The following is a 25,304-nucleotide window of genomic DNA, read 5'->3' on the forward strand; positions in this document are numbered from 1 at the left end:
AGTGAGAGTGACACCATGCCAGCCAGTTTTCAAAAGGGGTCGCGCAGACTTACTCATGTGTTCTCCACTTACTGTGGCCTCTGAGCTGCCAGAAGGAAGGAAAGTCCTCCTCTTCATCTAACTACTCTTCCAAAATGGGAAGCCTGAATGACTTCCCTTCCAATGGCTACAGCTGTGATAGGATGATCACATTTTACATACATATGGCCTAGTTATTTCCCATCTTACCTTCTCTGTTTTGACACTATGCGTGAACCTGGTATATATTTCTTGTATTTTTCAACAAACGATCTGTAAAAATTTCATCAAGCTCCCTAGCTTTCTTTAGAATTCTCTTAGGACAAAACAGCATTTACGGGTTTACTTCCAGGCCCGTTCAACCACCTCCCTTCCTTGGGTAAACCACTGCAGAAAATACAACATCTGGTGTGCTGCCCTTTTTATAGCGCCTCAATGACCTATACGATCTATTGCTTTTACAAATTTGGGACAAACCCGTAATGATCATCAATCCTAGAGTATCCTGCTGTTACCATGAGGGGTCCCTTCCTTACTTCACACATGGCAGCTCCCTCATCTTCCTGCTAAGATTTTCACATTTTGCATATACTTGGGGACACATCGCATCCCTTCATACAGGTAGTTTTCACGGACAGATAATAAAAACTTGTGTGTTTCTGTGTCCACTCACAAGCCAACCACACAGCGGCTCCTCCATGATATGAGTTCATCCAACAGGTTCACCCATACCAAGAATGCACTGTTGATAACATGCTGATGTTTCACTTGAATTACTTGGTCAAAAGCCAGCCTTTCAAGTGCACAGTGATGCAGACACTGCCTAGTGAATTCACAGAGAGATAGAAACAAAGCTAAGAGCAGAGACTTAGTTGCAGAAAGGGGAAAACGAGGTAGTATACACAGATGATCATAAAAGGATATTTGCCATTGATGTGGATATTCTTAGAGAAGGACATGCCACTGTTTGAGCTGAATTCATATTGATGCTGTTTCTATCTCCTCCAGAACAAACTTACACTATTCCGCCTAGAAACTGGGCATGACTCAGCAACGTAGGAGATGTGTAAAGAGTGGGATTTCTAATAGAGAATGAAACCTCTGCTTCTTCTGACCACATCAGCATGTTCCTCTTGACCCTATTATCTCACTACTGGCTACATACGGCCAGGAGATCAGGCCATTTTCCCTCATAAGGGGTTATTTTCAAAGCAAAAACATTTTCTCTTCTCATGACATGGTCACCTAAAATCACCCATGTAATAGAAACAGCAGTTGGACCTCGCAAGGTGAAGAACACACGCAGTCTCAGAACTCTGCGCTGACCCGTCTGTCGCCATGGTGATCTGATGATGCGCCTATGGCTCATGGATTTAACTGTCACTCTGCCTGCAGAGACATTCAAGACTGGGAGTGGGTACACACACCTCAGGTCCAGTCAAAAACCATGGGAAACCTGAACTGCTGCTCAAGAGGTATTCTCATATTGGCCTGCTTCCTGAATTCAACTGCCCAAATGGGCAAAGTTCATTTCCTTCCACTTATTTCTCACTCTGTTTTCACTTTCCCCTGCCCGTACCTAACCATTTTAGTTGTGCTTCAGAGTTTTGTTTCACCCCTTAATGCCACGTTTTCCTAACAACCGGGTTGCCTTTAAAGTCCAACTACAGTCAGAAAAGTACAGTTTTTCTTTGATGCCTTGGCCCCTCACTTTCCTCTCTGTCAGCTATTTCCTCAGGAGAATTTGGGAAGGTCTGTTTTACTACTCTTTTGTACTCCTGAAGGACAGGACATAGGAAACTACTCATTTTGGGAATTTGAAGGGAATCTCTAGGGGTTGAGATGGGTACGGCGGCATTTGACACAATGAAGGTTTCCTACCTTTGCTTTCATTGTGCCTTCCAGCTCCTTTTCTCTGGAAATGTATATTTAGTTCCGTGTATGTGGGGACCAGGTCCATTCCTAAGAGAAGTATTCAGAAATAGCTAAAGAACGTGCATGTTAAACAGTACACATTTCCTTTCATACTTGTCAGTTACCCCGGATTCCCACGTTTACCCACTAGGTAAACTTTTACCAAAGCCCTCCTCCCCTGCCTAGAGAAAAGCCTGCGACAAAGGGAGTCAGTTTTTCTCAACGGAACCACTAGCATCCTGTCGTTCAACACACAGAAGCCATAGATGCAAAGATAAACCTACAGGGACAGATACGTCCCCAAGTATAAAGACAGGGACACACACAGAAGAAGAGGTAATGTACAAAGATGAGAAACTAGTCCAATGTAGGAAGCAGATGGCTCAGAAGTACCTCAGTTCATGATGGCTAACCATCAAAATCCATCAACAGAGGACTGTTGTCAAAGTCAAGTGAAGTTCCCTGAGTCATTCAGGAAGAGCACCATCAATGTACTGACAGTTATTCTCTATCCACCAAGCGAACAGAGTGGAACCATTGGAGGAGGAGGCTAACTCGCAGGCAGATGTGGAGACCACAGGGAACAGTGAGGTAAATGGAAATTTCTTGCTTTCATTAGAAACCAATTCATCAGAAACCCAGACTGCTTTCTGGGTTCATTTCTTTTTCAGTCCAGATCAGATCTGAAAACCTTATCACGTACGATATACAATGTACATACCGTCTACTTGGGGCAGGAGTCGGGGGAATCTCTGACCCACTGAATTCAGATTTGCAAAGGGAATGCAATGTGGGTAGCCTCAGAATGAAGAAAGCGTGGCAAATGTTTGGGAGAGGGCCTCTCTTTTTCACTGGCATTCGATTACATCTTCTGCATTAGAGTCGCGTGATTTCCTGCAAGAAAAAAAAAATGGTTTGAAAGAAAAGTCCTTTAGGACAGCTTGTGACCACAATACGGGCTTCTAGGACTCTGGCTTTTGCGTTCTTTGACTCAATCATGGTCTCCATATGTGTTATCCGAGAGCAAGTGACAGAGCAAAAGACCTGTGTAAAGAGGGCATCCCATTATCAGATCCTTACATGGTTTCTCTCCCTTCATTATAGGTGTCCTCAAGAGAAGGAAGAAAAGGTATGTATTCTGGAATCACAGGCAGAGGAAAGGCATATAGAGGCATATGATGGGACTTCCTTGCCAGCTTGCGTGGGGAGAGTCACGGTGGGAGGCAGAATGGGGTTTGTGTTGAGAGCAAGTGATCTCCAGGTAAAGAACCATCCCTGTCTCTACGGTCCGCAAAAGGAGCCGCGTTCTCTTCGGGTGGAGTGGATTAGGACGAACTAAAGTCGGGAAGTGTCCATGAGGAAGGCGGTGTGGTGTGATTGTGAATGGGCGCGTGTATGCGAGCACTTGCGTGCACTTCTCTGAGTTGTAGGCCCTATCTGCACGGAACAATTGAAGGTGTCAACAATGCCAAGCAAATAATCCCACCTCGCAGGTTCCATATACTAGTTCCTTCAACCCTCCTCACAGGCATATAGGGTGGGATGGTTTACAACAGACACAATGCAGGTGGACAGAGAGATACAGAGATAAATATCCCCAGTCTCCTGTAATTTATCACTGCCACATTTCTAAGAAGGCATTTGTGCTAGAGCATCCAAGGGCGTGACAGGCACTGTGTTTACTGTCTATGTGGTAGAAAGAGATTCTCTTTAGCTACAAGGTCAAGGACCCTATTTCTGTGACTTTCTGTTTCCTCTCCTTGGTCTCTCTCTCTTCCACATAGGAAAGCCAAGACCACCACGGTCCGTGCGTTCTACCCAATCATCCCTTACACTGGGCTCCACTGTCAAAGTCCAGCCAAGTTTCTTGAGTAATGTATGATCCACACACACACTGATGTTCTGATGTTTACCCTGCGTCCCCCTAGCTCCCCTGGAGGAACCGGCAGAGGAGGCTGCTACCGACGGGACTGCCGAGGATGCCGCCTGTGACAACAAGGTAAAATTGTCCGCCTCTCTCTAAGACGGAAATGTTCCTTTCTCATACACATGCCCTTGCAACAGACGATAGATCTTCAAATATACTGATAGACATTATACATATTGGCTACCGTTCTGGGGGAAGGAAAAGGTGGAAGGGAACCACCTATCAACTGCTACAAGAGGGCCCTGTATATGGCAGAATCAGTTTATCAAGCAACTGCGAGAGGACTTTGGCCTCAGCAGCTATTTGTCCTCCTGATAAAGCCTTATGCAATTACCAATTGAGAGAAATACCTTCCAGGAAAAGCTTGCGTTTTCCCATAGGTGACTTCAATGCTTCCCTATGGAATCTGGACTTTACCCCTCTTTCCCATCTGTCTGTGTACACTAGGACAATCTGAGTAAACACGATAGAGGATGGCCTGATTCTATGTTATCTTCTCTGCAATTGCAGGTGTCCTTGAACGCAAGTGAGAACGGTAGGTATTCTAGGCTCACCCAAGTGATGTGGGAAGAAATCAAGATCAAAGACAGGGCTCCCTACAGGCGTTAGTTTGGAGAACTCAAACCTGATTTTGCCTTCATGAGGGAATGAAGATCAGGGGGATAAGACACATTTTCTGTCAAAGGATCCTGCTCTTATTTCTATGCTCCCTGGCAGCACCTGTGCTCCTTTTGGGCACTACAGGTTTCACAGCATGGGGCCTTAGGGAAGTCTACATGTGAATCTCTGGATGTGACTGTGAATGTGTGTGAAAGGGGACTGTGGACATTTCCACATCTGACTTTCTCCTGCTTATGCTGGACAACTTGCAGCGACAACTTTCTCAAATATGTCCCACTAGCACTGCACATGCCATGTACGTGACCTTGTTCTAACCTCAACCCCACCGCACCCAGGCTTTGCTTCCTATCCTCATGGCCCAGGTGGAGAAGGTGAGGTGCCGAGATAAATGGCCCAAGCTCTCGCGTTGCTCAGCGGGAAGGCCCTAAATGTGAAAGCAGGTCTGCAGAGTGACAATGATGATGCTTCTCCCGTTCAGCAAAGCGAGAGCTTGATGCACAACAAGGGAGTCGCAGCATCTCTGTATCTGCATGGCATAACCTGAGCCGACAGACACCAGAATTGCCCAGCATCCTAAGGTAGCCTCAGCAGACCCACCCACAGCCTAGGTACCTAGATGTGTGATTACTGCTGACTTTGGCTTAGTTATCAGTGACAACAGCACATAGGGAGCCCACATACTTCCAGTCAGATCAAAATTCGGAGCTCTGAGGCATCCTACAACACAACTTCCTCAACATGATGACTGAGGGCACGGTTCAGCAACTTGCCCCAAGCAGACAGGTATCATGAAGTTAATTGACTGGATTTGATACCATCATTAGCATGAAACCTAGAGATCCTTAAATCCCATGAGGAACACATACTAGGTTATTTACCTGTGGCCCAGCCCCATGCTGAACCCCCTACACACCTGGGTTAGACATCCTGCCCGTTCAACCTAGGCATCCCTAGGTACTGCCTGCCCCACTGCTGATGGCCAATGAACGACAACCAATACTTCGAGAATACACACATATGCTATAGAAACAGAAGATGGAAATGAAATCATAAAGGTTCATGAGGGATGACTAAACGGTAAATCTCTTCACAGCAAAGAAAGTGTGAATAAATGCAAAAAAACGTATATATATATATATATATATATATATACACACACACACATACATACATAGCTGGGGTCTCTTTGGGTGGACTGCATTAGAATGAACTAAAGTGGGCAAGTGTCCATCAGGAAGGCAGTGTGGTGTGATTGTTAATGTGCGTGTGTATGCAACTGCTAGTATGCACTTCTCTGAGTTCTAGGCCCTATCTTGAAGGAACGATTGCCAAGGTCAACAATGCCAAGTGAATAATCCCATCTCAAAGGTTCCATATACTACTTCCTTCAATCGTCCTCACAGGCATAAAGGGTGGGATTCTTTACAACAGACACAATGCACATGGACAGAGAGATACAGAGATAAATATCTCCAGTCTCCTGTAATTTATCACTGCCACATTTCTAAGAGGGCATTTGGGCTAGAGCATTCCAGGGCATGACAGGCACTGTGTTACTTTTCTGCGTGGTAGAAAGAGATTCTCTTCAGCTACAAGGTCAAGGACTCTATTTCTATGACTTTCTGCTTCCTCTCCTTGGTCTCTCTTTCTTCCACAAACGAAAGACAAGAGCACCACGGTCCGTGCGTTCTACCCAATCAGCCCCTTGCACTGGGACCCACTGTCAAAGTCGAGCCAAGTTTCTTGAGTAACGTGTGATACACACACACAACAATGTTCTGGTGTTTACCCCTGTGTCCCCCTAGCTCCCCAGGAGGAACCAGCAGAGGAGGCTGCTACTGACGGGACTGCCGAGGATGCCGCCTGTGACAACAAGGTAAAATCATCCGCCTCTCTCTAAGACAGAAATGTTCCTTTCTCATACACATTCTCTTGCAATAGACTATAGATCTTCAAATACACTGATAGACATTTACATATTGGCTACCGTTCTGGGGGAAGGAAAAGTTGGAAGGGACCACCTATCAACTGCTACAGGAGGGCCCTGTATATGGCAGAATCAGTTTATCAAGCAACTGCGAGAGGACTTTGGCCTCAGCAGCCATTGGTCCTTCTGATAAAGCCTTATGCAATTACCAATTGAGAGAAATACCCTCCAGGAAAAGCTTGCACTTCCCCATAGGTGACTTCAATGCTTCCCTATGGAATCTGGATTTTACCACTCTTTTCCATCTGTTTGTTTACAATATGAAGATCTGTGTAAACACGATACAGGATGGCCTGATTCTATGTTATCTTCTCTGCAATTGCAGGTGTCTTTGAACGCAAGTGAGAACGGTAGGTATTCTAGGCTCACCCAAGTGATGTGGGAAGAAATCAAGATCAAAGACAGGGCTCCCTACAGGCGTTAGTTTGGAGAACTCAAACCTGATTTTGCCTTCACGAGGGAAAGAAGATGGGCGGTATAAGAGACGGTTGCAGTCAAAGGATCCTGCTCTTATTTCTATGCTCTCTGGCAGCACCTGTGCTCCTTTTAGGTGCTGCACGTTTCACAGCATGGGGCCTTAGGGAAGTCTACATGGGAATCTCTGACAGGTGACTGTGTGTGTAAGGGGACTGTGGACATTTCCATAGGTGACATTGCCCTGCTTATACTGGAAAACTTGCAGTGACAACTTTCTCAAATATGTCCCATTAACACTGCACATCCCGTGTATGTGACCTTCTTCTAACCTCGACCGCACTGCACCCAGGCTTTGCTTCCTATCCTCTTGGCCCAGGTGGAGAACGTGAGGTGCCGAGATAAATGGCCCAAGCTCTCGCGTTGCTCAGCAGGAAGGCCCTACATGTGAACCCTGACTTGCAGAGTGAAAATGCTGATGCTATTCCCATTCCACAAAGCGAGAGCTTCATGCAGAGCAAGGGAGGTGCATTACCTCTGTTTCTGCATGGCATAACCTGAGCCAACAGACAACAAAATTGTCCAGCATCCTAAGGTAGCCTCAGTAGACCCACCCAGAGCCTAGGTAGCTAGATGTGTGATTACTGCTGACTTTGGCTTAGTTATCAGTGACAGCAGCACATCGGAAGCCCACATAATTCCACTCAGATCAAAATTCGGAGCTCTGAGGCACCCTACAACACGACTTCCTCAACATGCCGACTGAAGGCACGGTTCAGCAACCTGCCCCAAGGAGACAGACATCACAAAGATAACTGACTGAATTTGATACTGCCATTGGCATGAACCCTAGACATCCTTAAACCCCATGATCAACACATACTACGATCATTGATGCCTAAGATTTCAAATAAGACTTGTTTATTCACCTGCTGGCCCAGCCCCTTGCTGAAGCACCCTGCACACCTGGGTTAGACAGCCTCCCTGTTCAACCTAGGCATCCCTCAGTACTGTCTGCCCCACTGCTGATGCCCAATGAAGGACAAACAACAATTCGAGAATACACACATATGGCATAGAAATGGAAGATGGAGATGAAACAATACAGTTCATGAAGGAGGACTACGTGCTAATATTTGGGTATTTTCCAACCTCCCAAGATACATCATCTTCACAACAAACAGTTTGTGAATAAAGGAAAAAATGTACATGCACATGCATATATATATTTTTCCAAGAATTGAATTCAGCCCACTAACAACTTTGCTCATAATCAAGTGGGAATCCCTATACGATATTTGGTTAATGTAAGCTTCGGAAATATGGATCCATGGAGGTTCAAGTGGTCTAGAAGCTCTGCAAAAAAAAAAAAAAAAAAAAAAATACTGGCCATTGAGGTGTGATACTGAATAAGCAGGAGGTATTATGGGACTCTGCACTGAACCATAGTGTGTACGTTAGTAAAACTCACAGACAATGGCCACTTACAGAATATGCAGAAATAGCGATCTTTACCTATTGCCATCAGCAATAAATGTCAGATTTTGATTCTTCTTCCTTTCCTGCAACTCTCTTTGCCACCCAACTTCCATGAGGGTTGGATGATGACCACTCAGCAGCTCTCACCATGTCTGCTGAACTCCCAAACCTCCACACCCTAGCACCTTCTCTCAGGTCACAATCCACCTTGAGTAATTCGTGAATAACACAGCAACGTGCTGACACTTAAACTTTGTGTCCCCCAAGCTCCCCAGGACGAGCAAATGGCAGGAGCTCCAAGTGACCAAGAGGATGTGGAGACTGCACAAAATGACGAGGTGAGGGAACTACACTTGGCCTAAGGAAGAGGAACTGTTTTTGTAGTTTCTTTCTCCTTCAGGTAACGATTTCTACTCATAGACAATATAGGTAACATTATACTATAGATGATAAGTACAACTTCCTAGGGGAAGAGATAATGTGTACAATGTCTTAGGGGCAGAGATGGTTGGGTCAGAGCCTCTGCCAAATGATCCATGTTTCAATAGGACAGCCAAAAAGGTTGGCAGAGGTTGTAAAATATATGGCACTGAGGGGGTGGGAGGGTGGAATGTCACTCAGCTGCAGTTTCATTCTTTGGATTTCCTTGAATTCAGAATCTTATAAACAGCAAGCAAAATGGTCTTCAGGGGAACACATGGAGGAAAAGATTGTGAATTCCAGACCTGGTCGGCTATACTGGCTTATTGGGCATTTGGCTCCACCACTGTTTCCATCTGTTTTTCCAATGGAGACAAGCAAGCAAAATTCCTGCTCAAACAGAGCACAGTATGTTCTGATCCTCATAGGGTTTTCTCTCATTCCAGGTGGCAACAGGGAATGATGAAAATGGTACGTATGTAGAATTATGGACTTGTAGGAAAGTCTCGATGAAAAGACAACCAAGGCAATGAAAGTAAGTTTGCCTCGAGAGCCATCTTGTTTCCAGCTCCTGCTGGGAACGAGGATTGGGGTTGTCAATAACAAAAAGAGCTCTCTCTCCAGGGCAATGATGATAGGCACGCTCTACATTCCTGAAAGCAGCAGTGGTCCATCGAGGTGGCATGGAATAGTGAGTACACGGGTTCACGGGCAAGAATGTGCAAGGCTATGTGGGAATGAGCGTGCTCGTGTCTTGGGAAGAGGGGAGCTAGCGCATGAGTTTCCCCAAGAAATGTGTCCCACTTAAAAGGGGCAATAGCCATTGGGAACTCTCACCAAAAAAACCCACAGCCCCCGACACACTGCATATATTGACGCATAAAATCATCAGCACAGTCATTACTGGAGTTGGACTCCGCTCCACATGCTTTACATGGAGGATCTGAGGTTGACAGATCATGACCCAAGATTTCCTGTCCCTACGTGGAAGAGCCAAAATGGGAACCGAGGCATATGGCCCCTGTGCAAAGAGCTGTACAACTGACTTGCACTTATCCCGCAGCCGTGCGTCAGCAGTAATGGAAGAAGGGAACTCTATCACCTATGCACACCTCAGGAAGTGCCCAAGCATAGAGAGAGATCTTCAACATCTTAGTTAGGCTTCAAAATGGGCAGGAAGAGGGATAAGAATCCATCGTTGAAAAATGCCATGTATTTTTGTAACATTTGTAGATGGACTAGTTCACATTGCTTTGTACAAAGCCTACAAAGCCATGGACTGCTTCCCATTTTATTTTCTGCTCCTACACTTTGCCATCTTCCTTCTTTCCCAGACCAGCTCATTCTACACTTCTAACCACTCATGTCCATAGTACTGTGACTAAACCAAGGACAGCACTCCGGATTTTCTAAGAACACCACCTGATCTGTACCGTTACTCTGTCTCACTCTAACTACTAACGAGGGCCAGCTGGAGGAGCTTCTGCCAGCCAGAGGAGTAAAGGAGGCCCCATCTACTTCCAGGGTAAGGTGTCCTTTCCTTGTCTGAGTTACCACCGTGCCTTTCTTGGTGTCCTTGTTTCTCACTCCAATTCTGATACGGAAATCTGACAATGTCCAGGATAGATGACATCTACAATTTCCTTGGCAGTTACCACATGCAAGGGGGAATGATCACTAACTGATTTGAGAGCCAAGAGGGGAACTATGCTTATGAGCACAGTCATGTGACATACCACTGCATCTGTTCCGTGCCAGCAATATTTTCTCGATGGATTGAGAATTCTCTAACTGTGAACCAAAATGAACACCACAGCGACATCACGCAGGCAAACTTCATGTCTTTTTTTTTTTTTTTTTTTTTTTTTTTTTTTTTTTTAAAGGAAAGACAGAGAGAAGGAAGGAAGGATAGAAGGAAGGAAGGAAGGAAGAAAGGGAAACATTTTTAAACATTTTCTTGTTTTATTGTATTCTGTTTCTCCGTTTTTGTTACATGGGCTGGGGCCGGGAATCGAACCGAGGTCCTCCGGCATAGCAGGCAAGCACTTTGCCCGCTGAGCCACCGCGGCCCGCCCAAACTTCATGTCTTTACCACACCTGCCCCCCCACCCACCTTTGGGTTTCCTTGACTAGACCTATGATTCCCAAATGGTTTCTGAAAGTCTACGAGAGGGCAAAAGCCTTCTGCGAGTGCTCAACAGCAAGTTCTGGTCCTCACAGTGTTTTCTTTACTGCAGCGACAGGTGGCCCCAAGAGGAAACAACAATGGTAGGTATTCCACGGCACAATCTGATGAAGGAAAATGTATGTGAGGGGGGGGTGCCCCTTGCTAGATTTAGTCTAGAGAGGACTCTCCCCAGCCCACAACTGCAGCTTCTGGGTGGAAATGAGGATTGGGATGTGGTGAAGGAAACCAATACTCCTTTGGTAGGAAGAACTAGAGAAGTGCTTCCTCACTACTTGTGATCCATTTAGGTGGCCTCGAAGTTTGTGTACAAGGGAGCGGTGTGTGCCTACATGTGACCGTATGTGATGTGGTTCTCAATCTGCATGTGTCTTATGGCCAGTGTACATGTGATGGAATGTTTGGAAAAAGGTATGATTTAAGTTCTTATTGATGAGCTCTTCAGAGCCAGGGCACCTGCAGCCCATTCTAGTTGAAACAATTTTTCATAAGCCCAATAGCATGTTTGCGTTTTTTAGTAGCTTGCATAAAGGAAATATCAAGAGAATACTTTCGTCCTCAAAATCCACTCTCCAGACACCTCATCCGTCCAACTCTGGGTATCCTCACTGAACTCATGTAGCACAGACCAGGTCCCGAACAGTCAGAATTTCAAAGTGATGAGACTGGAGGCATGTTCCAACGAAACAAGGAACTGAGATGCTTAGAAGGGATGCCTACAACCCCTTTCATCTGTAAACTGTTTGCAATGTCTTGTTGAAGGCCTCTGATACTGCAGCGCTCAGGGAAGGACTGAGATCAACGGGGAAAAGAACGTGGTGATCTTGGGTGGCCAGCAAGCCCTCGGATGGAGAAGAGAGGGGTGGGTACATATGACCGTCCCTCTAATAATAATTCTGTGGATGTTTGTGTTCCTCAAGATTGGCTGGCAGATCGGTGGGATGACTCCTGCAGTGAGCAGGAGGACAATCCAGGTAGGTAAACAATACTCAAGGAAGGATCCAACAGGAAAGGTTTCTCAAGAGCAGTCACGTTACACCTACTACTTTGTAGGAAAGGGGGAGAAACCAGAAAGTAGAGTAAACATACACAGAGGTCCGCCTTATACTTTCCATATCGCAAGTGACATCAAAGAGGTGTGAGGACCATGGGCTACGAGTGTTTTGTGTGTGACATCAGTCCTTACTTTGCAAATGAAGATCATCTTTCCCACAAGGCCGGCTCTTTTCTCACCTAGACCAGCCCCAAACTTCAAAACCTTTTGCTATCTAGGCCTCCTGCTCTTGTTCTCATATCCTGCAGAGGTGTGGTAGAAAGCATATGCTTGAGAAGCCTTCTAGTTCACCTGTCACCAAAATACAAATGCTGGGATTATGAATCTTGCCACCATTTTCTTCAATTTGACAGATGTTTACACCTACCCTAGCATGTGGGGAACATGGTATATACATATTCAATCAGCAGTTATTCACCCATAAAAGAATGAAATTTTGAAACTTGTGAAAAGGATGAACCTTGAAAACATCACATTGAGTGTAATAAGCCAGGCACCAAAAGACAAGTATCATTTCACTGAAATGAAATCATTAGAATAAGGAAATGCACAGAATGAGAAACTAGGATATGGCTTACCAGGGATAAGGATGAGGCACGGAATGGGGAGTTAATGTTTAATTCGTAGAGTTTCTGTTTTGGCTGATGGAAAAGTTTTGATAATGGATGGTGGTTATGTGAATAGAACATGATGAATGTAATTAATAGCATTGAATTATATATTTCAATGTGTTTGAATGGGGAAATTTTAGATTAGAACTATGTTACTTGAAGAAAATGTTTTAAAATCCACAGGAGTTTACAATACTAACAGTGAAATCCAAAAAAACTATGGACTATATTTAACAGTATAATTACAATATTATATTATTTTATAATATAATAATATCATAAAACAGTATAATTATAATATATTAACTGCCACAAACTTACCACACAAATGCAAAGTGCTACTATTAGGGAAATCTTTCTGTGCGAGGGGGTTATATATAAGAAGCTATATTTTCTGCTTGATTTTTCTCTGTCATCCTGTGCCTTCTCTAATTAAAAAATTAAGAAAGAAAGAAGAGACTAGAACAGGAAGAAGAATTTGAAAGACACATGGAAAAATTAAACCTCTAAAGGAAATGAATGATACTGTAGATGGCATTAAAAATATACTAGAGGGACTTCCGGAGAAGATGGCAGCTTAGTAAGACGCGCGGATCTTAGCTTCTCCTCCAGGACAGCTACTAGGGGAGTAGAAATGATACAGAACACCTCCCAAAGCCATGACAGAGATAAAAAAGACAGCGTACCCCATCCTGGAACGGCTGGCTGGCTGAGAGAACCCGCTCTGGTGAGATCGCCAAAGGGCGCAGGCTTCACCGGGCGGGGCGGCAAGCGGCCGGAGTCACTCCCTTCCCCCTCCCCGGGCCGGCTGGGAGAATTGGACAGGCAGTCCCCTCAAACCGCGGCGGCTGGCGCCCACACCACGCGCGGCCCCCCCAGACCAACTGAGAGAATTGGATCGGAAATCCCTAGGCCGCGGAGAACGGCGACGGGGGAGGGGGGCCCCTTCCAAACGCGTGACTCCCTGGGAACGTGCACTCTCCCGGGCAGGCCGCTGCGGTTGGCGCCCTCCCGCCAAGCTTGGCGCCCCAGGCCAACTAGGAAATTCGGACGGGCGCTTTCCCGGGCTGGGGCGGCAAGCGACCCTCCCCGCGTTCGGACCCCGGGCCGGCTGGCACTCTTCCAACCCACGTGGGCTAGCGAACCTCCCGGACGGCGAGAGTTTTCCAAAGTTAAAGGACCCACAGCACCTTTTACTGGTGGGACCCACAGACAAACGTGTGCCACGAGCGCCACCTACTGGGCAGGATAAGAAAAACAGAACACAGAGATTTCACAGAAAAATCTTACAACCTTGTTGGGTCCGACACCCAGGGAAATCTGACTAAATGCCCAGACGCCAGCAGCAGAAGATAACTGTCCACGCTCAGAAGATTGAGAATATGGCCCAGTCAAAGGAACAAACCAATAGTTCAAATGAGATACAGGAGCTGAGACAACTAATGCTGAATATACGAACAGAAATGGAAAACCTCTTAAAAAACGAAATCGATAAATTGAGAGAGGACATAAAGAAGACATGGGCTGAACATAAAGAAGAAATAGAAAAACTGAAAAAACAAATCACAGAACTTATGGAAGTGAAGGATAAATAGAAAAGATGGAAAAAACAATGGATACCTACAATGATAGATTTAAAGAGACAGAAGATAGAATTAGTGATTTGGAGGATGGAACATCTGAATTCCAAAAAGAAACAGAAAATATCGGGAAAAGAATGGAAAAATTTGAACAGGGTATCAGGGAACTCAAGGACAATATGAATCGCAGAAATATATGTGTTGTGGGTGTCCCAGAAGGAGAAGAGAAGGGAAAAAGAGGAGAAAAACTAATGGAAGAAATTATCACTGAAAATTTCCCAACTCTTATGAAAGACCTAAAATTACAGATCCAAGAAGTGCAGCGCACCCCAAAGAGATTAGACCCAAATAGGCATTCTCCAAGACACTTACTAGTTAGAATGTCAGAGGTCAAAGAGAAAGAGAGGATCTTGAAAGCAGCGAGAGAGAAGCAATCCATCACATACAAGGGAAACCCAATAAGACTATGTGTAGATTTCTCAGCAGAAACCATGGAAGACAGAAGACAGTGGGATGATATATTTAAATTACTAAAAGAGAAAAACTGCCAACCAAGAGTTCTATATCCAGCAAAATTGTCCTTCAAAAATGAGGGAGAAATTAAAACATTCTCAGACAAAAAGTCACTGAGAGAATTTGTGACCAAGAGACCAGCTCTGCAAGAAATAGTAAAGGGAGCACTAGAGTCAGATACAAAAAGACAGAAGAGAGAGGTATGGAGAAGAGTGTAGAAAGAAGGAAAGTCAGATATGATATATATAATACAAAAGGCAAAATGTTAGAGAAAAATATTATCCAAACAGTAATAACACTAAATGTCAATGGACTGAATTCCCCAATCAAAAGACATAGATTGGCAGAATGGATTAAAAAACAGGATCCTTCGATATGCTGTCTACAGGAAACACATCTTAGACCCAAAGATAAACATAGGTTGAAAGTGAAAGGTTGGGAAAAGATATTTCATGCAAATAACAACCAGAAAAGAGCAGGAGTGGCTACACTAATATCCAACAAATTAGACTTCAAATGTAAAGCAGTTAAAAGAGACAAAGAAGGACACTACATACTAATAAAAGAAACAATTAAACAAGAAGACATAACAATCATAAATATTTACGCACCAAACCAGAATGCCCCAAAATACGTGAGGAATACACTGCAAACACTGAAAAGGGAAATAGACTCATATACCATAATAGTTGGAGACTTCAATTCACCACTCTCATCAATGGACAGAACATCTAGACAGAGGATCAATAAAGAAATAGAGAATCTGAATATTACTATAAATGAGCTAGACTTAACAGACATTTATAGGACATTACATCCCACAACAGCAGGATACACCTTTTTCTCAAGTGCTCCTGGATCATTCTCAAAGATAGACCATATGCTGGGTCACAAAGCAAGTCTTAACAAATTTAAAAAGATTGAAATCATACACAACACTTTCTCGGATCATAAAGGAATGAAGTTGGAAATCAGTAATAGGCAGAGTGCCAGAAAATCCACAAATACGTGGAGGCTCAACAACACACTCCTAAACAACGACTGGGTCAAAGAAGAAATTGCTAGAGAAATTAGCAAATACCTCGAGGCGAATGAAAATGAAAACACAACATATCAAAACTTATGGGACGCAGCAAAGGCAGTGTTAAGAGGGAAATTTATTGCCCTAAATGCCTATATCAGAAAAGAAGAAAAGGCAAAAATTCAGGAATTAACTATCCATTTGGAAGAACTGTAGAAAGAACAGCGAACTAATCCCAAAGCAAGCAAAAGCAAAGAAATAACAAAGATTAGAGCAGAAATAAATGAAATTGAAAACATGAAAACAATAGAGAAAATCAATAAGGCCAGAAGTCGGTTCTATGAGAAAATCAATAAGATTGATGGGCCCTTAGCAAGACTGACAAAAAGAAGAAGAGAGAGGATGCAAATAAATAAGATCAGAAATGGAAGAGGAGACATAACTACTGACACAGAAATAAAGGAGGTAATAACAGGATACTATGAACAACTTTATGCGAATAAATACAACAATTTAGAGGAAATGGACGGGTTCCTGGAAAGACATGAGCAACCAACTTTGACTCAAGAAGACATAGATGACCTCAACAAACCAATCACAAGTAAAGAAATTGAATCAGTCATTCAAAAGCTTCCTAAAAAGAAAAGTCCAGGACAGAACGGCTTCACATCTGAATTCTATCAAACATTCCAGAAAGAATTAGTACCAACTCTCCTCAAACTCTTCAAAAAAATCGAAGTGGAGGGAAAACTACCTAATTCATTCTATGAAGCAAACATCACCCTCATACCAAAACCAGGCAAAGATATTACAAAAAAAGAAAACTACAGGCCAATCTCTCTAATGAATATAGATGCAAAAATCCTCAATAAAATTTTAGCAAATCGTATCCAACAACACATTAAAAGAATTATACATCATGACCAAGTAGGATTCATCCCAGGTATGCAAGGATGGTTCAACATAAGAAAATCAGTTAATGTAATACACCACATCAACAAATCAAAGCAGAAAAATCACATGATCATCTCAATTGATGCACAAAGAAGGCATTTGACAAGATTCAACATCCTTTCCTGTTGAAAACACTTCAAAGGATAGGAATACAGAGAACTTCCTTAAAATGATTCCTTAAAATGAACATTCCCCCTAAGATCAGGAACAAGGCAAGGATGTCCACTATCACCACTATTATTCAACATTGTGTTGGTAGTTCTAGCCAGAGCAATTCGACAAGAAAAAGAAATACAAGGCATCAAAATAGGAAAGGAAGAAGTAAAACTATCACTGTTTGCAGATGATATGATACTATATGTCAAAAACCCAGAAAAATCCACAACAAAACTACTAGAGCTAACAAATGAGTACAGCAAAGTAGCAGGTTACAAGATCAACATTCAAAAATCTGTAGCATTTCTATACACTAGCAATGAACAAGCGGAGGGGGAAATCAAGAAACGAATCCCATTTACAATTGCAACTAAAAGAATAAAATACCTAGGAATAAATTTAACTAAAGAGACAAAAAACCTATATAAAGAAAACTACAAAAAACTGCTAAAAGAAATCACAGAAGACCTAAATAGATGGAAGGGCATACCGTGTTCATGGATTGGAAGACTAAATGTAGTTAAGATGTCAATCCTACCTAAACTGATTTACAGATTCAACGCAATGCCAATCAAAATCCCAACAACTTATTTTTCAGAAATAGAAAAACCAATAAGCAAATTTATCTGGAAGGGCAGGGTGCCCCGAATTGCTAAAAACATCTTGAGGGAAAAAAACGAAGCTGGAGGTCTTGCACTGCCTGACTTTAAGGCATATTATGAAGCCACAGTGGTCAAAACAGCATGGTATTGGCATAAAGATAGATATATCGACCAATGGAATTGAATAGAGTGCTCAGATATAGACCCTCTCATCTATGGACATTTGATCTTTGATAAGGCAGTCAAGCCAACTCACCTGGGACAGAACAGTCTCTTCAACAAATGGTGCCTAGAGAACTGGATATTCATATGCAAAAGAATGAAAGAAGACCCATATCTCACACCCTATACAAAAGTTAACTCAAAATGGATCAAAGATCTAAACATTAGGTCTAAGACCATAAAACAGTTAGAGGAAACTGTAGGGAGATATCTTACGAAACTTACAATTGGAGGCAGTTTTATGGACCTTAGACCTAAAGCAAGAGCACTGAAGAAGGAAATAAATAAATGGGAACTCCTCAAAATTAAACACTTTTGTGCATCAAAGAACTTCATCAAGAAAGTAGAAAGACAACCTACACAATGGGAATCAATATTTGGAAACGACATATCAGATAAAGGTCTAGTATCCAGAATTTATAATGAGATTGTTCAACTCAACAACAAAAAGACAGCCAACCCAATTACAAAATGGGAAAAAGACTTGAATAGACACCTCTCAGAGGAGGAAATACAAACGGCCAAAAGGCACATGAAGAGATGCTCAATGTCCCTGGCCATTAGAGAAATGCAAATCAAAACCACAATGAGATATCATCTCACACCCACCAGAATGGCCATTATCAACAAAACAGAAAATGACAAGTGCTGGAGAGGATGCGGTGAAAGAGGCACACTTATCCACTGTTGGTGGGAATGTCAAATGGTGCAACCACTGTAGAAGGCAGTTTGGCGGTTCCTCAAAAAGCTGAATATAGAATTGCCATATGACCCAGCAATACCATTGCTGGGAATCTACTCAAAGGAATTAAGGGCAAAAACTCAAACGGACATTTGCACACCAATGTTTATAGCAGTGTTATTTACAATTGCGAAGAGATGGAAACAGCCAAAATGTCCATCAACAGATGAGTGGCTAAACAAACTGTGGTATATACATACGATGGAATATTATGCAGCTTTAAGGCAGGATAAACTTATGAAGCATGTAATAACACGGATGGACCTAGAGAACATTATGCTGAGTGAGTCTAGCCAAAATCTAAAAGACAAATACTGTATGGTCCCAATGATGTGAATCAACACTCGAGAATAAACTTGGAATATGTCATTAGTAACAGAGTCCAGCAGGAGTTAGAAACAGGGTAAGATAATGGGTAATTGGAACTGATGGGATACAGACTGTGCAACAGGACTAGATACAAAAACTCAAAAATGGACAGCACGATAATACCTAATTGTAAAGTAATCATGTTAAAACACTGAATGAAGCTGCATCCGAGCTATAGGTTTTTGTTTTGTTTTGTTTTGTTTTGTTCTTACTATTATTACTTTTATTTTTTTTCTCTATATTAACATTCTATATCTTTTTCGGTTATATTGCTAGTTCTTCTAAACCGATGCAAATGTACTAAGAAACAATGATCATGCATCTGTGTGATGATGTTAAGAATTACTGATTGCATATGTAGAATGGTATGATTTCTAAAAAAAAAAAAAAACGGACAGCACAATACTACCTAATTGTAATGTAATTATGTTAAAACACTGAATGAAGCTGCATCTGAGCTATAGTTCTTTTTTTTTCTTATATATTTTTGTAGTTTTTATTTTTATTTTTTCTCTATATTATCATTTTATTTTTTTCTGTTGTCTTGCTATTTCTTTTTCTAAATCAATGCATATGTACTAAGAAATGATGATTATACATCTATGTGATGATATTAAGAATTACTGATTGCATATGTAGAATAGAATGATTTCTAAATGTTGTGTTAGTTAATTTTTTTTAATTAATAAAAAAAATATATATACTAGAAGGAAGTAATCATGGAATTTTAAAGTTAACCTAGACTTCTCATGCAAAAATAAATGTTTTTAAAAAGGAAGAATTCCTGAGAATATTGAATACAGAATTTTCTGCATGTCCATATACCAGGTGGAAGTGAATAATATAAAAAAATGTCTCTAATAGCGGAGAGGACCCTATGGCTGGGGACCAGAGTGACCATGATATGGAGTCCATATCTGGTGTCCTGAAGCATTACTTCCAGGTGCTGGAACATCCCCTTTTCCCCAAGGACAACTTCCTTGACCTTAAACCTTTTTCACAAAGGACAAACTGCATGAGGGAGATCTGCACATCTGAAAAGTCTCCTTGATCACGCCCAAAACCACTGTGATTAACATGAGATACCCTCTGCTTTTCTCCATCATTTATCACAGTTCATTGAAGATAACATGATGGACCCCCACAACCTTGCCATCTGATTTGGGCCCTCCCTGATGTCAGTGTCTGAGTGCCAAGCAGGAGTCCTGCCAAGTCCATATGAATATGCTGATTAAAACCATCATTATCCAGCATGAGAACACCTTCCCAAACCCCAAGGAGCTGGAGGACACCATCTAGAGCAGCAAAGGAATCATGGAGATTTACTGTTACAGCCATAAAGGAGAGATGACCACAGGTGAAGGCTCCACGCAGGATGTGAACACACAGCACAACACAAGCGATGCTGAGTGTTAACCTATCGGGGCCATTGCCTATTTTGACTATGTGGGCCCTGCTGCTTTACCAGTGAGCTTCCAATGACTGGTAGGAAGGTCAGCAAAATGGCATCAGTGGACTCATTCCCAACCAGTACATCATGGTCTAAGACACTGAGGAGAGGTCCAGCCCCAAGTCTGAGACTGAGGTCATTTCTGACCCAACCAAAGAGAAGGTAACAGCCAGAGCATGGGCAAGCAGTCCCAGTGGGAGTCATGTAACTGATGTTTATCTTGCAAACATCAACAAAGTACCAGATGCCCAGGCCCAATGCTTTGCATGTGTTCATTGTTCTTGCAAGGCAGACTGGGCTGAGGAAGTTTCTTCAGGCCTCATCACCAGGTCCAGACCTTCAGCTGGCTGCCTTCATGCTGCTGAAGATGCTCTTCAAGACAACCATGACCATAGGGACAGACGCCATGGGCCGCTTCACCAGGACCACCTGAACAACCTGGGGCATCTGAGTTTGTATTTGCCCTGGCACTGACGGTTGGGATATGGGGTTGTAGGTGACCTGGGCCACCTATAAGTTGGCAAGGGTGGTATCTGTCAGCAAGGCTCTGGGCCTGCGGGCTATGACCATGGTGAGCTGGGGGCTCTGCTGCTGTGGGAGCTGGTGGAGAGCACTTGGGGCATTAGGATGCCCTCAAGCCTGTGTCAGTGGAGCTGTGGGGGCAGCTTTAGTTTCTGCTTCTGCATTTTGATGATGTGTTCCAAGATAAGCATACTGACACCTATGATCTATGCTAGAGGCTGAGCCTGGACCTGTATCTGTGGATCCTACAGACCCTGCAACAGAGAGCTTTGCTGCTGCTGCTTGAAAAGCTGGAAATGAGCTGGTGTGATTGCTTTTTTCAGGGAGCTGAACCCCTGACATTTGGGGCACTTGCACCAATGAAGAGCACTGGGCTTCTACTGATGTCAGGATGGTGATGACCACTGCTGAGGCTGTCAAAGAAGTGGCCACCAGGAAACCAAGAGTCATTGTCATAGACACAGAGATTGGGCATGGTGGTGGCTTGGGGCCAACTTCCCTGACAAGAGCAGAAGTCTAGATGTGGTTAAAACTTCAGGCACCACTGGAAAAGGGGTTTGTTAAAAGACTGGAAGCTGATACCTGGGGAGTCATGTAACTGATGTTTATGACACAGCCACTCATTGTGCCTGCCGTAGCGCTTGCCCCAATTTTAATGGCTCCTGCAAGCACTGCTCACTGTAGTTACTGCACGTTTCAACTTTGGCTAAGGCTGGTTGACCTGGGCCTGACGCTGGGTTTACAGCTGAGGCTGGGCCACAGGCTGGGCCTGGATCTAGGATAGAGGCATTAAGCCCAGCTGCCTGCTGGGGCTGTGGCAGTGGTGGTGGCAGCAGCTACTGTGGTGGCAGTTGGTTCTGCTGCTAGGGAGGCAGTGCCTGTGGTCTCCTGGATTTTCTGCTGGCCAGCCAAAAGCCCTTTTCTCCTTCACAACTGGTTCTGCACAAAGAGACAACCTGATTAGGAAGCAATGGCTTGACATAGTTGATTCCACTTTCGGCCAACATGATGTCATGCTTGGGATTTTCTGAAAGAGATTCAAGCCAAGCACAAGTTTTACTAGTGGAATTGCATTTCTGACAATCACCTTCATTAGCTCAAAGTGATGTGTGCACAGCTGGGTGTGTGCAGCATTCTCATCCTGGGAACAGAGCTAGCTGGTATGGAGAGAATGAATGTTTTTTTTCTTTTCTTCTTCCCTCTGAATGTTGATGTTCCCATAGCAATACACGTGCTATTTAGAAAAGTGGGAAATTTGGCTGTATTACAAAATCACTCATAAGGTCCCAATTAGATATGACTGTATCTGACACAATTGTTACGCTTAGAGGAAGCTCCAAGAATTCTCTTACAGCCTGAAGGAGTGTCATTCTTCACTGATGAGTCACTCAGGGGTATCTTCACGAGACCTGGCTGCTGGTTTGGCAAAAGTTAGCCAAGATTTGGCAAACTGAGTTTACTGCTGCAACAAGATATTCTTGATCTGCTCCATTCCTTATCTTTGCATTTTTAACATATCTAGCATGGCTTGGTCAAGGAATGATTAAGGAAGAATGACTGTCTCTCCAGATGCTACTTCTTTTTCCAACCTGTAGTTGAGAGGTCTTACTTGTGTTGCTTAAGCATTTTCTTCACAAACATGGGAGGCTGTTTAGATTTGGAATAGAGTGGTCTTCTAGATGAGAGACATGACTGAGTCAAACAGACATCACTGTCATTCTGAGAGTGAGTGGGTAAGGCCCACAGTGCCATAATTCCTCTCTGCGAATCCGCATCTGCATAGGCATACTCCATTTGGTATAAGTAATCTCTGGCATATGTGCGGAGTCTCTCCTTCTACACCACCGCATGGGTCTTCCACTTCTGAAAGAGCACTGAGTTCCAGGGCTCCCACTCCTTCACTGAAGTCATGACCCATCCTTACTGTTTCTTTATCTTGGTCGGTGGAAATACGCTGATTCCAGGTAATTTAACATAGTTTTCAATTGGTATCAGCTGTTCTATCAAGTGAGCTAATTTCTCTAACTGTGAGGGCTCTTCACTAAATTGCGATTTGCCTATCTAAGTATGATGATACAATAGCCACAATTCATTCAAATACTGGCTCAACTGTGCAGACTTGTGCATCATCCGCAATATATTTAATACTCCAAGGGGCCTCTATAAAAGTTCTTGTGATTTTGAGTACAATGGATTTTGTAGCAGATGCTTCCTAAGAGAGGACAACAAATTTTGCTGCTCTCACTGAGAAGCCAGCACCTGTGGAAAAGTAAACCTCAGAGAACTTGGATGTTCTGCTGTGTCAGGAAGGCCATGGCATAGTCGATTCTCTGGGCAATGACTTCTCATATGAAGGCTTCAGTGACATTCTTCAAAAAGTTTCTATTCAATGGAGTTGGCACTCACAAGTCCATAGATGTGGACATTCTTGTAACTCCTGATCCCACTGCACACTCTTTGGCCTTGGCATCCATCTTTGGTTTCAGGTCATTCTCACAGAACACAACCATTTCACATTCACAAGGTTCACACCTGTACATCAACAATTAGTGAAAAGGAGGGCACAGAAAACCCTCCGGTCTCTGTTAAAAATACTTCATTAGTTCCTGCCACTGTTCACCATTGGCATTTTCATCAATTCTTATGTAGGTGAGATAACAGAAGTTCAAGAAGATTTCTAAAATGTCTAACAGAAGAACCATCTGTGATAAAATGAGCACTTGACATCCTTCAGATTTCAACTTATGCAATAACATAGCTCAAGCTTCTATTTTTCCTGAATCAAACTGGACCAACCTCAGCTCAGGAAACTGCAAAGATTACAACCCTGTCATCTGATGGAACTGCAGAAATAGGGAGCCCTGTTCTCTCTCAAGCCATGCTGAATATTGCCATCCTGAAGTTGTACAAGGGGGGTTGTCTATCCACCAACAAAGACAGAGGAACTGCCATCACTTCTAGGATCACATATGCCATCCATCAATGACATCTTCAAGGGATTCCTTGAAGTGTAAGGGATTCCTTACACTGTCAGAATCAGATGACTCTTGCTTGTTGAGGATGAAGTCTAACACTCCAATGGCCCAGACCTCTTCCAAATCACTGCCATTTCCAAGCAGGGGGAAAACACCCTAATCAACTTCTACTATAAACTGGAATGCTAAAAGAGAACTGGTCACCACAGATCAGATCTAATTGCTCTTTCAAGAGTCTTTCTCATCCTGCAGGGGCTCTTCCACAGGAGGGGCAGTTTGGAGGCCATGCTGGGGTCTCCTGCAGGCACTGTGTGAACCACAACATGATACAGATCCACAGTTGCTGGGGCCATAGGTGCAGGGCTCAGGGAACTGTCCAAGGTCTTGCTTCCCAGGGTGCATAGAGTGCTGTGCGTTGCCCCTGCCTGGGACCCAGTCTCAATCACCATAGCCTGAAGAACACAGCCTGAGAACTGTAGAAGCTGATCTGCAGTGAGCTTTTGTAGCAGATTATGTGACAAGATGAACTTTTTCTCCCTGAAATTGCAACTTCACAGGTGCCTCTGGTTGAGCAACTCAGTTTTGTGTCCCTGCTTCAAAGCCAACTGAGCAAGTTTTACTACCTCTCCACTACGCAGCTGGACCTGGGCCTGGGAGGTGAGCACCAGGCTCTGGGGCAGTACACTCTGTTGGGCAGAGTATGCAGTGTCTAAGTTGGGGGGAAAACTGGGGCCAGAGCCCACAGCTCTGCAGCCTGGGCTGCATGACGCTACTGATACGGGGGAACAGGGGCTAGCTAGATTCTGCATGCTCACACTGCCCACAGCAAGGCTCAGGAGTCCCAGTGTGAAGGGGTTGAGAAAATTTTCTATTGCTAAAAACTTAGCTAAAATCAGGGTCACAAAACCCAGCAAGCATCCTGTTATTGCAAAAGAGCTAACCACTCCTTTTCCGCTTCTGTACTTGCTTGCTTGCTTACTTGCTTCAAAAACCTCAGGATGTGATTTATACCTTTAAAAGCCTGCACAAAATCAGGCTGGGGGCTACACTCTGATACCCCGGTAGTGGGGACAGAGGGCAGATGCCAGCCGGCTAATAAAAGACTCCTAATTGGTTTGCAATTGTATATTGTGTGGTCTTTCTGCTGGTGTGCCACACTACATTTGGAGGCCCCAGCGAGATCATCCCTAACGGGACATTTGGTGGCCACAGGTCTGGGGAGTCACCCCTGCAACCGGGGTCCGACCTAGAGGAAGGCCTCGGAAAGACGTTCCTCTACCCCAGGTAAGAACCGGGAACCAGGCCAACTCCCCAGGACTCTCCAAAATTATACAAATATTGGTGGAGTCATTCGTTTCTGGAAATCTCATCAGTGAGTATAATATTTGTGTGGATCCATTTGGGGACCACCTGGAAGGCTGCACACAGTGTTACTTCCGTGGTCACGTCCCGCAGCAAGACGTTGCTCAGGATCATTGCTGTCTGATTTGGTCTGTTTGTCCTGTTGTTGGTGCCGGTGTATGGTATTTTGTGTCTCCCTCTCCCCACTACTCTCCTCCCTGTCGCTA

At 43.7% G+C, this 25,304-nt stretch overlaps 2 protein-coding genes across 5 annotated transcripts in view; one reads left to right on the forward strand and one right to left on the reverse strand.

Annotated features, from left to right (window-relative positions):
• Positions 1-25,304, reverse strand: part of LOC143683793 (TRAF3-interacting protein 1-like) — a 172,973-nt gene that overhangs the window by 66,445 nt on the left and 81,224 nt on the right. For all 3 annotated transcript variants that reach the window (XM_077160129.1, XM_077160128.1, XM_077160130.1), the window contains 2 exons: positions 2,654-2,826; positions 1,900-1,980 (listed from right to left, as the gene is read on the reverse strand). Coding sequence is in view for 1 of the 3 variants with exons in the window: in XM_077160130.1 (XP_077016245.1) it covers positions 1,900-1,911 (12 nt within the window). In the remaining 2 variants the exon portion in view is untranslated. The remainder of the gene's footprint in view (positions 1-1,899; positions 1,981-2,653; positions 2,827-25,304) is intronic.
• LOC143683792 (uncharacterized) lies at positions 1,375-10,614 on the forward strand. 2 transcript variants are annotated; one of them, XM_077160127.1, is made up of 10 exons: positions 1,375-1,493; positions 2,453-2,523; positions 3,037-3,061; positions 3,861-3,931; positions 4,370-4,394; positions 6,286-6,356; positions 6,793-6,817; positions 8,628-8,698; positions 9,227-9,315; positions 9,405-9,422. In XM_077160127.1, exons 1-9 carry the CDS (start codon positions 1,379-1,381, stop codon positions 9,311-9,313), a joined length of 561 nt encoding a protein of 186 aa, XP_077016242.1. In that variant the 5' UTR covers positions 1,375-1,378; the 3' UTR covers positions 9,314-9,315; positions 9,405-9,422. The 2 variants fall into 2 exon arrangements, with proteins under 2 accessions (XP_077016242.1, XP_077016241.1); XM_077160126.1 differs by having other exon boundaries at positions 9,227-10,614.

This window comes from Tamandua tetradactyla, chromosome 5, assembly GCF_023851605.1.
Source record: "Tamandua tetradactyla isolate mTamTet1 chromosome 5, mTamTet1.pri, whole genome shotgun sequence".
In the NCBI taxonomy this organism is placed as follows: Eukaryota; Metazoa; Chordata; class Mammalia; order Pilosa; family Myrmecophagidae; genus Tamandua; species Tamandua tetradactyla.

What these genes read in the sequence shown, in the direction of transcription:
- LOC143683792 (XM_077160126.1), top strand. Translation starts at nt 1,379, where the DNA reads ATGGCTCATGGATTTAACTGTCACTCTGCCTGCAGAGACATTCAAGAC. An exon ending in CTCAAGAGAAGGAAGAAAAG is followed by an intron (nt 3,062 to 3,860) that starts GTATGTATTCTG and finishes GCGTCCCCCTAG; the next exon opens with CTCCCCTGGAGGAACCGGCA. An exon ending in CTTGAACGCAAGTGAGAACG is followed by an intron (nt 4,395 to 6,285) that starts GTAGGTATTCTA and finishes GTGTCCCCCTAG; the next exon opens with CTCCCCAGGAGGAACCAGCA.